At 44.5% G+C, this 14998-nt stretch overlaps 1 protein-coding gene across 3 annotated transcripts in view; it reads right to left on the bottom strand.

Annotated features, from left to right (window-relative positions):
* The window catches only part of TNKS2 (tankyrase 2), a 2182082-nt gene that overhangs the window by 736076 nt on the left and 1431008 nt on the right, over window positions 1-14998 (bottom strand). For all 3 annotated transcript variants that reach the window (XM_069611330.1, XM_069611331.1, XM_069611332.1), the window contains exon 21: window positions 4067-4187. In XM_069611330.1, coding sequence (XP_069467431.1) covers window positions 4067-4187 — 121 coding nt within the window. The remainder of the gene's footprint in view (window positions 1-4066; window positions 4188-14998) is intronic.

The following is a 14998-nucleotide window of genomic DNA, read 5'->3' as shown; positions in this document are numbered from 1 at the left end:
AGCTCTCTCCAAGGGAAAGCGGACTCTTTGCCTCAGTACTGCTACTGCTATGTACATGACATATGTACATGGGATGGCAAGGTAAAGCAGGGTTAGGTGAGGGGGATTGATGGGAAGTATACCATGTTCTCTCTAGATGGTCATCCTTAGTCCCATGGGGGGGGTCCCCTACCCATGAGATCCTCTCACCGTGTACCACACCCAGGGGGACTATCAGCCTCACATCCCGGCTACACGGGAAGGGGCTCCCCCTCGGGAAGAAGCGACGACATTCAAGGATTCATTACATTACCTTGGAATATTTAAAGTGTGCCTTTGTGTAGTATTGTAATGAATCGCATTATTTTTAAAACGTACCTGTGTGGGTCTTTTCATTATAATTTCTGTTAATTGTTAACTATACTGCACATCAATGCCACCTTCCACCTTAGTTCAGCCTTACTGCTTGGACAACGATACCCAAGTGAGTGGATTTGCTCAACTGGGGTTGTGAATAACCTTGCAAAACCTAGGCTGGCCTTTCTAAATCCTGCTACAGGTAGTGACTTTGAAACCCCTCATCCCCTTTTAACACTGTTGGAAATAAGCCAGAGGCCTTCCTAGCGTCATCATGTCAGAGTGTCCTGCTCCAGAGGGATTTCCAAAGAAGCTGGCCTTCACCTGTTAGAGCCGGGGCCAAGCCCATAGGCGTGAGGTTGTAGTTCCACACAAATCCCTATGGCTTGTGTAAGCGCGATTGGCTCAGAGGGTGCAGTCGGCACCTAGGCTGAAGCCGCTGGGGCGAAGATGTCCAGCATCTTCTGCCAAAATGCCTCCCATTTCTCTGTAGTGGAGGATTGGATTGGAAATGGTACGTGTGGAGCAGTCTCCTCAGTAGAGTCTCTGAAGCAATGACTTTTCTTCAACAAAGAAGATAAGTAGTGTTGCTAGGGACTACTGGAATCATGGACCACCTTACAGTAGGTCTTCTGTTCTTTTGAGGTCAGCGGCTTTGAACCTGGGGACCTCAAAGAGTCCTCTTGTCACCCTTTTCCTTATGGTAAAAGATGAAGAGCTTTGCTGTACGTTATCGAAGAGCCCTTGGATGCATGGTTTTATATGACTCACAGTCCTTGAGGTTGTGTTCTTCCCCATAAAGTATAGGCAAATCCTGTGGGTGCTACAGACAGTCATCTATCGATCGCAATCCGCACAGGACTTGAAGCCAGAGGTTTTTACAGGATTCGCCATGTCACCGTAAATTGAAGTGTGCAAAAAAAAGGAACCGAGGTCATTGAGTGCTGCGCCTTGATATACACTGGCCCCAACGTCATATCTGGCATGATGCGCGTAGAGGCATCGAGCAAAGCTGCACTGCATACTGTAGTGGAGATAATGTTTCCCAAGATCAGCTGCACTGGAGATAGATTATTATTGAGGAGCAATCTGGGGGAGGAACAAACCCATTAGAAACATTATTACAAATATTTCCAAAAGGATTGTTACACTGCAATCTTATTACCTTTGTAATTGCTGATCGTTTGACCTGAGAAATCGTGGTAGATGTCATTATTTTGATATCTGTGTTCGATGACCAGGGGCCAACTTTGAACCATTGTGATTTCTGCATTCAAAATCTTATGCAATTAAGATCATGCCATCGCAACTGTTGATAACTTTCACCCCATATTTGTACAGACATATAGTTTGTGTGTGAATCCTTCAAGTGTGATGCCTAGATTTTCAGATTTTCATATGAAATTAACACTTGTGTTTTAGATCTAACTTGACTGCACCATTGTTGTTTTTTTCAATACTCTCCAATGTGTGCCGAAGTATAAATCCCACTGGAATCTAAAGACAAACATTGGCTGTCTCAGCACATGTTACATCAAAAATTACCCAAAAGGGCCATGGCTGTGATTAAGAATCTTTCATACTAATAAACTTTGTGCAAAGAAATCAAACTTTCAAAAGTGTATACAAGTGGGCGATCTCCCCAGTCACCTATTTCCTATTCACAGCCTCCTTTTCCAAGGGCTTAACTAAAATTCCACGCCATATTGGCCTGCTGGCACATTGAGATGTTTTCACGGACAAATGATTTGGTAAATGTGCAGTCAACACAAATGCTTCAGACTTAAGTCAGCCAGTACCAAGAAGTTATCTTTTTACATAGTCTACATAGATGTCTGCGATAACACCAATATCTTTTATCCAAGAAAATACCAACATTTACCTCTAGCTGTGGGGAGGATGATCAATTAATGTAACAATGAGGAAATCATTATTTGGATATTTTAATAATGAAAAAAGGTAAATGTCATATGCACCTGAAAGCAAAACAGTTGAGCAAGCAATAATAGTGGTTAACTTTACATTACTTTTCTTTGGACTTTGTAGTGAAGGGATGGGTTCAGACCTCTTCAGCACAAAGTTCAGCAAAACTTATAAAGGGGCTCCCTTGCCCCAAGTTTATTACATTTCAGGTCTCTCTCAGCCATGCTCCGACCACTTTTGGGTGTGAAAGACTTTCAAATGCATGTGGCTTTCATAACAGAGATCCACAGGACCACTTAGACTAAAAGTTCAAGATTTCAACTTCCACTCTCCCGTTCTCTAGGAGTTAATTCTGCTTGCTTGGATTTTTCACTTCATTCGCTTTATCCTTACAAACAATGCACCTTTCACAGAGACTTTTGAGTGGGCTACTTCCTTTTGCCGGACCACTCTGTTACTCAGTATCGCTGATTCCACAGCTGTCTTTTACTTCAAAGTCCATTCACAGGTCTGCCTTTCCTCGCGTCTCATCCACACGCATGCAGCCTTCAGTTGTGATATAATGTTGTCACTTTGAACTTTCTTTAACACACACCGGTTTTTCTGATCACTTGCCAACTCACTGTGTGCGTTTCTTTCTTAGTTTTACGATTTCCAATTCATGAGTCAAGGTTAGTACCAGAAACTTGGCCTCGCCTCCCCAACTCTGCCGTTTACTCAGAAGGGTAACTGGCATCCTTGAAACACAATGCAGCCTTCACTTGAGGGATCTGGCGTTTTCCACTTGTCTTTCATGGCCTGTCGCAGGCAACGACCTCCAGTAGGGAACTGTTGGGGTTTTCGACACACTGCGCTCGTCCCTTGGTCCGTCGCTCTGCTCCAGTAGGTTTGCCTTTGCCCCAGATGTTCTGCTTGTACTCGTGTTATGCCTTGCTCAGAGCGTGTCTGTAGGAGTCACCTTTTATCTGTGCGAGGAGAGCGAATTGATTTCAGGTATATGCACTTGAAGTCAAGTGGATGAATTCACCTTAGCCAATGAACAGGACACGTCCAGTACGATATATGAGAGTTAGTTTTGTTACTCTCATCACCCACTTCCTAGGATGGGGTAGATGAATAAAAAAGGAAGGAATACTGCGTCTCACCTTCAGCTGTCTAACCCAAAGCCCCTGAAGATCCCTCACCCAGGTGATCCTCCCACACTGGTACACCCCCAGAAACTAGATCCAAAAGTGATGGCAGTGTCCTGGTCACCTGGATCACAAGTCCTTGAGGAGTAGCGGATGAGACACCCTTTGGTTTCTCAGAACTCCTTGACAACGGAAAGTAAGAATGCATGCATGCATGCAGCCCTACAGATAAGGGGTGTATTGGGCACTTTTACTCCCTAAAAATGGGCAAACACTCAAAAATAAAAATAGGAGTACAAATACCACAACAAAAAATAGAACACAGACACATAAGACCATGTACCCCTGCTTTCAACCACACATCTCCATATATATGTTTTGACCATTAGTGCACGTAGTACCACAAAAACTATTATTACTGCCTGATTCAAAGAGGTAAACATGTATCCTTTAATGTGCATGAATAACTGGGTACAAAAAATAATTGACAAACATTATTTTTTTCAGTTAAAACATATTTTTACTCGAACGTAGAAAAAACTCCCATTGGGAACTGGACATACTATTTTACTCCCTAAAAATCATTCAACTCCCTTCTTTAAACTATAGGGAGTAAAATACTCCCACATCAAAACTGTATCTGGAGCACTGCATGCATGGATAGTCAATAACTGTACCTTGTTGTCCAGAGATCAATCGCTCAACATATTTGATGATTTTATGCCTGTGACCATAGGCATTAATTCCAATCTCCTTCAACTCTCTGTGTCCCATTTCAAAAAGCACATCTAATGTAATCTACAATTAAGACAACACATTCACATGTAAGATATAATGTAAAGGAGTAAATTTGTATATTTATGAAACTTCCAAGAGAACTAACTTTTACTTTGCTTTCATGAGTAGGTATAACAATTTTTTTATCAGAAATGCATCTCAACTTTTTGGCAACACTGTACTCACTACCTATACATTAATTGGGGGCATTTAACATAGTGTACGCTTATGAGCAAAACACCAACATTCAAGCACAGTCAGCAATGTCAAACTTCAAATGATAAAAACGGTCATGCATGTTTTTTCCAGACCTCTGCTGAATGGGTGTCACACTCAAATAACAGATTAAAAATATGGATCGCCGATTCCTATGATGAGCATATTTCCCACTCTTTCAATCTCCCATCTGACAACAAGAGGCTCTAGTTCATAAAGGTAAAGTAAAAAAGTTGTGGATATCCATGCTTGTGAAAAAATCAACAAGTATTTCCAAATCCCCTGGCAGAACCCCACCCTCAAATAACTATATGCTGTTAAAACCAAAGACACAAAGTTAAGATATGTATAAAGGGAGTCACAAAAGCAACATTCCCAAATGCCAGTCCACCTCACCTCAAACAGACCCTAACTCTATTTTCAAAGAAAAAAATAATTCAGGATAAGGTGGGAGCTGAGTGGTTGTCTTCTTGTCAGGCTGCTACAATTCTTTAAAATAACTATTCGCTGAATTTTCTTGCAAATATTCAAAACAGTGACATCTTTGCAATTGCATCAGTTTAAACATACATTATTATTCTGCGGCAATCCTATTATATACATCCATAAATCTAAATGTTAGCACCTCATACTAGAAGCTTGTAGTACAAATTCAAGCATGAATGCTCATTGCCACCACTCCTACCCCAATCCTTCTATTATCAGTTTCTTCTCATACAACTTACACAATACATTTTCTTGCTAACGTATTTCGACCGTATTGTATTTCCCTTATGGTATGGTGGTGTTAAATCAGATTGAGAACAAATTGCTTACATTTAGTAATGTTCTTCCTGATGGATTTGTCCTGCTTACAGATTCCTTATCTTAGAAATATCTTCCAGATGCAAGTCCAGCCTCGGAAACATTTTCAGCCACCAGGGAGAACACGGCGGCTGTGTGTCTTCTCCGCTCTGCATCTTTGGGGCCCAGTGTTAGGGAGAATTCTCTCTTTAGGCTGAATTTCCTAACCTAGTGAGTCCCCCAGCAGCTTTGCTGGATTTCTGGAGTTTGTTTTTTTTCTCCTGCCAAGAGTGAGACTCTTTTTCTCCCACTCTTGGACATGATTTATGGTGTTCCTTTGACTGTTAATGTGTTTTATGGGCTATGGGGTCCTTTACTCCATATGGTCTCATGTGTTTTTACTATGTGTGTTGCACAGCACCCTCCGTGCCGTAACACAGGGGTGTCATAGTGACACCCCACCATAGACTCCATACCCTGGGACTGACTACTGTCTCCCAGGGCATGTAAGGTCACCACTGGCTTCACTAGTCCCAAATTATTAACAGAAACCAGTACAAACCATCATATTGTGGACATACTGGTCGGGGCAATTCGATTGCCCCGGGGTCTGTTAGTCAAGGGGGCACGTCTCCATCCCCCCTGATCAAGTTTTGGCTGGTGGCAGTGGAAACTACTTTTTATATTCGACCGCGAATATATCCCTATGGGATTTTCCCATTGTTCGAGGCTACCAACTTTAATTATTTAATTCTCATAGCCTCGAACATACCGCCGGTTTATTTAATTAATATTAATTCGCCGGTTGGTATTTTTTGCCAGGACTCGATTCTAAAATGGCGTTTGTGTTCTCTTCTGTGACTCCAACCCAAGTCGAGCCCTTTGTTCCACTTTTTGGCGGGCTTCTCCACAGAAGCCTCCAAAAGTGATGCCACTCTGTCTAGGTATCACAGGGGGTGTGGGAGGGGGTTTAGGCACCCTGGACTGAGTTACCTTGGTAACTCAGGTTGCACTCTTGTGTGATTGGCCCAAGTGGTGAGCCGGCCGGCTCACCACTTAGCATGTTTGATTGACAGCTAGGCTGAGTGAATGGGGGTATGCTGCATAAAAGCAGGGCTTTGGGGACTGGAACTTCAGAGGTCGCCACAGGACCTGAGAATCCGACGAGGGAGAAGCTGAGCCGACCTACCACAACGACACCACCAGTGGAGCCCTGCAGAACCAACTCACCACTTCCCGACGACAGAGAAGATCTCCCGGCTGGAGAGGCTTCTTCCCCTGACTGGTGGGCACAACCAGTTTTACCTTCTTTCTTCGCACCCCAGACCGGTTTGTGGTCGAACTGCCCGTGCCAAGCACCCCGGCGGCCGGATAGCCACTCACCACTGAACCGCGAATCAACGGACCGCTCATTGTACCCTAGAAACTCCGCGGCTGGTTTCTTCCCTGGCAGTGCAACAGACTCCTGTCTTCCTCCACGACGAGATCCTCTCTTCCCCCGGACGAAGCACCGACTTGCATCCACTGCCAGGAACAACTGCCCCCCCTGGAGCATTCTCACCACTTAAGGTAACGTGTCCGCCAGGCCTCCCTTTCTAAAGATTGCTACAAGGTAATAATAACCCCTTAACCTTCTGGACTGGGCTGGCCGCCTTGACCCTCTAACTGGTCCCTTCCTTTGGTCCAACTCCTTTTTGAACCGTTACAAGACTTTTGTGCATTGCAACCGTGTGACCTTGGACACATTTCGTTTGATCCTCTTAAAGTGGATCCGGCCTATTGAACTCTAACTTCACGGTTTTACTTTGCCTTCCTCTCTTGTTATGTTCTTGTAAAAGTGTTGGGATCTGTTTCAACTTATTCTCTGCTTTTCTCTCCCTTTTAAAAAAACTAATTATTAGAGTGCCATCTACGTTAAGCGCTCACAGCTGTCTGAAAATAAGTGGGGCTTTACTTAAGACTTGTCTAATATTCGTTTAAGGGAGTCCATATCTTTTAGTGACCGTAATTTTGAATTGCTTACTATTAGTGCCTGTGTGTTTTTGTAGATGTGGTTTTAAATAAATAATTATATCTCTTTTACACCAAGCCCTGGTCAGTGTTTACTTGTTCTACTGTGTTCTCTTGACCTATTGTGAATACTCTGTATACTGCCTAACTCTTCTTGAGGGAAGTCTGACTGCTCAGCCACAGCTACCAAGTGAATCTGTGTGGTACAGACTGCTACGAAGTGGGTTTACTGCCAAACACCTGTAGTCTTAAATCCTTTGCAGTGGTCCCAGAGGGAACATCACAGGTTTCTGCCTAACACCCATGTCTCCAGATATGATGCCTCGGGTGATAAACTCCTGGTAAAATATGCGGCAGCCGACAGAAGGAAAGCATTGGAGAGGATTAAAGAGGTGGCGAAGAGGCTGGTGGAGACGCCTGAAAGCGAGGAAGGAAAGAAACTGAAGATCAATATGGAGAAAAACCTTACAAGTTACGAGGGTGAAATTAAACAGCGGAAACAACACACATTTTTGCGTGACAAAGAAGACTATGAAAGAGGAAGTATATATACGTTTGCCCAGAGATTTGAGCAATTAAGACAAACATCTGTTAACCAAATCCCTACAGCCATGGAGGATAATGACAAAGATGGAAATACAGAATCCTTAGCATCAGAGTCAGATGCTACGGCAAGTAAAAATGACGAGCCAACCGCACGTCTGAATTTTTTAGAAGAAATGAGACTGTTACGCCAAGATGGCAAAAAACAAAAACAATCAAAAGGAGGAAACCAAAGCAGAGGAAAGAGCAGAGGCGGCCAGGCAAAACGAGGAGGGGGCAGAGGGGCAACCAATGCCACGAACAGTACACCGGCCAGATCGCTACGCTCTGGAAAATAGACGATAAAGTCAAAACTGGAGGGCAGAAAATCATCAACTTGTCGGACCATACCCTTACTAACCATCAGGAAAGGGTTTTAAATCTCAGTTTGAACTTCTGCCCGGCTGCATCTTTCAACTACATTCAAACACGGATTGATTTTGACCATTTTGTGCGCAAACTCTGTCTAAAGAAATTCTTTGCCACCAACCAAATTGCCACCAAAAAAACACCAAAAGGAGGCGGCAAAACAGATCTAACGATTAAGGATCTAGAAGCATCTACAAAAAGAAACTGAGCCTGATGAAGAGCTTGGAGAAAGGAGAATAGATCTGTTCTTATGTTAAGATCAAGATTGGACCACGAAGAGCAAGCTCAAATTGAAATCTAAATTTAACCCAATGGCTAATTTGGGCAATAACATTGAAGTATTTCAGACTCTTGAAATAATATCTAAGTGCGAAAAAATCGAGATTCAAAGACAATCTGTCAATAAAAGACAGGACAGCCTTGAAAGAACTACAATTGCTTACCAACTGTGTCATCAAGCCCTCAGATAAAGGGCTTAGCATTGTCCTAATGAATAAGGATTACTACATCAAGGGGGCATATAAACAACTGAATGACAGAAAATGCTATGAGAGAATTGGAAGCAATCGCATCAAAAAGTTGGAAGAGAAAATAAATAATTTCCTGTCCGGATGGGAGAGTAAAGGCATCCTCACCGAAGACAATTGTAAGTTTCTGACAACATCGAACTCGATTATACCCACGATCTACTTTCTCCCCAAAGTGCACAAAGACACGAAAAAACCACCTGGGAGACCAATAGTTTCGTCAATGGGCTCGGCCCTGGAAAATATTTCAAAATAAATCGACGAGGTACTATTTCCATTTGTCAGCTCTTTTCCCTCGTACCTTAAAGATACAACAGATTTTTTTAAACATATTGACAATATGCCATGGGAACAGAATTACATCATGGCAACAATGGATGTGGTGTCATTGTACACATCCATCGGACATGAATATGGCAAGCAGGCATGCGAAAAGTTTTTAAATACAAAATTGCTGAACTATTTGGAACACACACAAATGGTTTTGGAGATGATTGACATGTGTCTGACAAATAATGTTTTTATCTTCAATAATGAATTCTTCAGACAACTGCAAGGCACTGCAATCGGCACAACCTTTGCCCCATTGTACGCTAATCTTACAATGGGAGCCTGGGAAGCTTCCAATGTCTGGTCAGATCAGAATCTTACGTCAACAGAAAATGTTGTACTCTGGCTAAGATATATTGATGATCTTTTTATAATCTGGAAGGGATCTGAGAAGGCATGGATTGACTTTGTGAAACTACTCAATGATAATGAATGCAATCTTAGATTCAAAGAGACACATAGCCGTACTTTCCTAACTTTTCTGGATGTGAACATTAGACTTGTAGATCAGACACTAACAACTGAACTACACAGAAAACCGACTGGAACCAATACACCTTTGCATGCAACCAGTGGCCATTCAAAAACCTTAATCTGGAGTATACCCTATGGGGAATTTATAAGAATTCGGCACAACAGCTCAACTTTGAAGGCATACGATCAAGATAGTAAAATCGCAGCAAAGGGGTTTTATGAACAATGCTATCCGATAAAGATTATTGAGAAAGCTTACATCAAAGCAAGGAAACAGGAAAGATCGAGCCTTCTCACAGGATCCCGAACCATACCCAGAACACAGAATGAAAAAGAAAAAGATACAACAAGACTGATTCTAACTTTTGACAATGAAACATCGAAGATAAAACAGATACTAAAAAGACATTGGAAGATCCTAATGGCTGACAAAGACCTTGCAAATAATCTGAAACTGTACCCAGAAGTAAGCTTAAGACGTAACTGTTCCTTGAAAGACACCTTGGTTCAAAGTTTCATGAAAAATGAAGTAACATCAAACAAAGGAATGTGGCTAACAACACAGAGATTGGCTTTTTTTAACAATCAAAATGCAATATTTGCAAATAGGCTACAAATTGTGCAACCTATGAACATTCGATTTTAGGCAACACTATTAAGATCCTGGACACAATCACATGTGAAACCGAATATGTTGTATATGCATTAGGATGCGCCTGCCAGAAATGGTATACAGGCAGCACTAAATGCAAGCTTAAAATACGGATTCAGCAACATGCAAGGGCAATTCGAAACCAAGACCCGAACTACCCAATGGCCAAACATTTCAGTGAACATCATGACAGCAACATGAAGAGTTTTTACTTTTTTGGTATCCACAAAATTGATAAAGAACCGAGAGGAGGTGACCAAGAAAAAAGACTCTGCCAAAAAGAGACTTGCTGCATTTTGGACTTTGAAACAAAACATCCAATAGGCCACTATGTGGATGAGGAACTGTATACCTTCTTGGGACAGTAATCTTAGACTTTGTGAATGCATATTCTGCTTCTTTGTCTTTTCATCTCTGGGTTCCTTTACTTTTGTTCACCTTTGTAAACTTTTAAACTTCCTGCTCTACATGATTTGCCATGGACAATTTCTATTAATCCATCTTTCCTTTATTAACTTTAACTTAGATGGATAATGTTTATGCCTATATACAATGAGATTGGTAACTATTTTGGTTCCCATTTCCTAGCTTCCTATGTCGATCCATCTCTATTCATTCACATTTTTTTCTTCCTTTCTCTCCTTCTCTTTTTCTCTCTTTTACCTGATATCTGTAAGGATGAGGTAGTAGCCTGGTGTGGGACAGTTATTGGGGTCTCCATTTTTTATCTCTTATGCACTTAAGGTGATCTTTTTGTTTTAACGGTGAGACATGTGACTGGGTTTTTTTGAAAGGAAGAAACTATGGCATTGTTATAGCAATTTCTTTCGACAGTGGAAAGTTGTATTTTCTAAATCAGAGATAGACTTTGTATGATATAATATGCCCTTCGTATATGAACCAATTCTGTTTTGAACATCAGCTTCTGTTGATAGCTAGATAGTACAACTTTGGGGCTATTAATGTGTTATTTCCATACAGACATACAGATATATATATATATGTATGTATATATATATATGTGTTCAGAATTGTTTGATAATCTATATTGAACCGGTAATGTCTAAGTTGGGAGTCTTCTCTGTTAAACAGACATATGAGCATACAGGCATCACGGACTGTCCAATGCTACTGCTCAGGGAGTTATAGCGACTTTAGCCATTGTATATACTATGCTTGGACAGTTGCCAGAGATCTACCTGACATTTTCCCTTGATAATTTCAAAAGAGACTGGTAATTTACAAATAGAAGAGATTGGGCCATTAACATAGGAATTTCAATAATAGCGATTAGGGTGAGTCCATGTAGATTCACCGCACCCACAAGATACATATGGAGTATACATGTGACATCAAAGAAAACAGATGCACTAAGCATTTTAAGGAATAATGAGCACTATGGACTTTAATGCTGGCACATTGCACTTTAATGTTGCAATATTTTGCAAGAGTTGCACTAGGCACTTTGAGCGAAATGTATGCAGAGGCACTTTATAAAGCTTATGATAACATGTTGAACTATGCATGTTTCCTTTTATACAATTTTTTATATATTTAACCTAGATTTTAACACTCCAGTGGGGGTGTGCTAAAGAAATTGAAAGTGTCACATATTAAAACTATGTCACTTTATCCGTTCCATAATGGCCGATAGGTTTACAGTTACCTGCTCAGTCCATCTTTTACATCAAGCGGTGAGGTAACCGCGAAACACGTCATTTTTGTGCCATTAAGTATGGAGCACCACGTATTTTGTGGTTTTTATTAACAGTCATGGTCTGCATAATAAAGAAGATAGTTTGTCTGCAGTAAACAAGCTCCCTGGTGATTCTCTGTAGAACGGGGGAGTGCCTCCCATTCCGACTGTAGGAAAACAGTCTCATCCAATATATATATATATATATATGGAACAAGTTACTTACCTGTAACTGTTGTTCTCCAGCATGGGTCTGGCATGGATTCACATGCTCATGAATATTCCCCGTCGTCAGGCTGGGAATCCTCGGTAAAGAAAAATCAGTATCAGTTTTGTTTCTGATCTGTCCTTCGTAGTAGTAACCAATCACTGATCTCTGCGTCATACTGACCACAGCCAATGACTGCCATCTCCCTAAGCCCCGCCTCTGGCAGCCATCTTCAGATTTGGTAGCACGTGAAGAGGCAGTATGACCAAGTGAAGAGCCGCAGAGGGGTAGGCGGGAGGGTTCGCATGTGAATCCATGCCAGACCCATGCTGGAGAACAACAGTTACAGGTAAGTAACTTGTTCCTTCTCCAGCATGGGGTCTGGCATGGATTCACATGCTCATGAATAAAAGAATACATAGCAGTACACACATGCACAACCACGGGAGGTGGCAAAGGCTCAACATTAAGCATTACATCAAAACTCAACATTAAGCAATTCTTACCTCCTCACCAGGCTCACCTTAGGCGAACAGGTTGCGCAGCACTGCTTGGCCGACCCTGGACTCCTCCCTGGAATCTTGATCGACGCAGTAGAATTTCGTGAAGGTGTGCGTCGACCTCCACGTAGCAGCCCTGCAGATGTCCAGCAAGGGAACACCAGATAGGAACGCCATGGTAGCTGCGATCGCTCTGGTGGAATGGGCTCTCGGATGGCCAGGCAGCGATCGGTTTGCCAACCGATGGCAGTACATGATACAGCCGGAGAGCCATCTGGAAATGGAAGCCTTCGAGAGAGCCTTCCCCTGATTGACAGGTCCAAAGTTCACAAAAAGTTGTGACGTCTTCCGAAAACACTTTGTGCGGTCCACGTAGAACTTCAGCGCTCTAGCCACATCCAGCGAGTGCAAAGTCCTTTCAGCCGGCGACGAAGGTGACGGGAAGAAAACAGGCAACACCAAGGGTTCGTTGAGGTGGAAGTCTGACGGCACCTTTGGCATGAAGGAGGGGTGCGTCCTGAGCACTACCCTCGTGTCATAAAAAGTCAAGTACGGGGGCTTGCAGGAAAGGGCCTGGATCTCTCCCACCCGTCGTGCGGAGGTGATGGCCACAAGAAATGCTGTTTTCCACGACAAGAACTTCAACGGAGCCGAGTGCAGAGGCTCGAACGGAGGTCCCATGAGCTTGGTCAGCACCACGTTGAGCTCCCACGCCGGGGCCGGGGCCTTCACCGGCGGGAACGATCTGAACAGTCCCTTCATGAATTCTTTCACCAGACGATGAGACCACAAAGACGACTGTCCCATGGTTCTGGTGTATCGGGAGATCGCAGCAAGATGAATCTTGATGGAAGCGTGCGCCAGTCCAGCCTTGGCCAGCGTCAGCAGGTACGGCAGTACTTGGGGAGCCGTAATCCGTAGAGGGTTAATCTTCTGTGCGTGGCACCAGACAGAGAACCTCTTCCATTTGTGTCCGTAGCATTTAAGAGTTGAGGACACCCTGAGCTTTGCAAGAACCTCTGTGCAGTCGGCCGGTATGTCGTAACCTCCAAACTCTAACGCTGCAGGAGCCAGGCCTGCAAGTACAGCGACTTCGGGTCGTGATGGAGGATGGCGCCTCCTTCCCTGGAGAGAAGATCCGCGTCCACTGGCAGTTTGATTCACGGGGACGCTGACAAGTCCAGAAGGTCCGGGAACCATATCTGCCTCGGCCACGCAGGTGCGACGAGGATCATCCTGCACCGTGACCTCTTGAGCTGGTTGATGAGCCGGATCAGCAGCGGCAATGGAGGGAACACATATAGGAACAGGCCCTCCCAGGGGAACGAGAAAGCATCGCCCATGCTCCACGGCTGGGGAAACCTGCGGGCGAGCCTCCGGCACTTGGAGTTCGTCGCCGTCGCAAACAGGTCGATCTGGGGTGTGCCCCACCGTCGGAAGCGGCGGTCCACTAGATCCTGTCGTAGTTCCCACTCGTGGCACGAGCGCAGCTCTCTGCTGAGCGAGTCGGCGATGGTGTTTTTTATTCCTGCCAGATGAAACGGCACCAGAAACATCCCTTGGGCGACGGCCCAATGCCACAGATCCTGTGCCTCCTTGGACAGGGCTGGGGATCTGGTACCGCCCTGCTTCCTGATGTAGAACATGGTGGTGGTGTTGTCGGTGAAGATCCTCACCACCTTGCCCTTGAGGGACGGAAGAAAGGACCTGAGGGCCCAAAACACTGCACGGAGTTCCAGGACGTTGATATGGAGGGACCTCTCCGCCGGCAGCCAAAGACCCCTCGCGTGCAGGTTTTCGGTGTGCGCTCCCCACCCCTCCAGGGAGGCATCCGTGGTCACTGTCTTCTGGTGGCCCGGGGTCTGGAAGTCCATGCCTGCCGTCAGATGCGCGCGGGTGCCCCACCACCGGATCGCTCGTCGGAAACTCTCGTCGAGTGTGATCCTCTCCTCGAAGCTGCCTGTCGTCTGGATCCAGCGCGCGTCCAGGAACTCCTGCAACGGGCGCATCCGGAGCCTGCACAGGCGGATGAGAAAAATGCAAGAAGACATCATTCCGAGGAGGGACTTGATGGACCTCACCCTGGCCGCGTCCGCAACCAGCATCCGCTGCACCTTGCCCAAGATGGCCCTCGTCCTTTCCTCCGACAGAGAGGCCAGAAGCGACACTGTGTCGAACTTCGCTCCCAGAAACAGTGCGTCTTGCGCGGGCACCAGGTGGGACTTGGCGTAGTTTATGGAGAATCCCAGGTCAGTGAGTAGTTGGACGGTCCTTGCCGTGTGCTCCACGGCAAACTCCTTCGTCTTTGCTCGGATGAGCCAGTCGTCCAGGTAGGGGTAGACGTGGATCCCCTTTAGGCGCAGCCGCGCCGCCACCGGTGCGGGGCACTTGGTGAACACCCTGGGGTGCCGACCTCAATCCGAAGGGAAGGGCTCTGAACTGGTAGTGACACCCTTGGACCACGAATCTGAGAAACTTTCGGTGT

Source organism: Ambystoma mexicanum, chromosome 8 (genome assembly GCF_040938575.1).
Source record: "Ambystoma mexicanum isolate Mex_15411 chromosome 8, UKY_AmexF1_1, whole genome shotgun sequence".
Lineage (NCBI taxonomy): Eukaryota > Metazoa > Chordata > Amphibia > Caudata > Ambystomatidae > Ambystoma > Ambystoma mexicanum.
The sequence above is the reverse complement of the archived record's forward strand: the minus strand, read 5'-3'. Positions and strand labels throughout refer to the sequence as shown.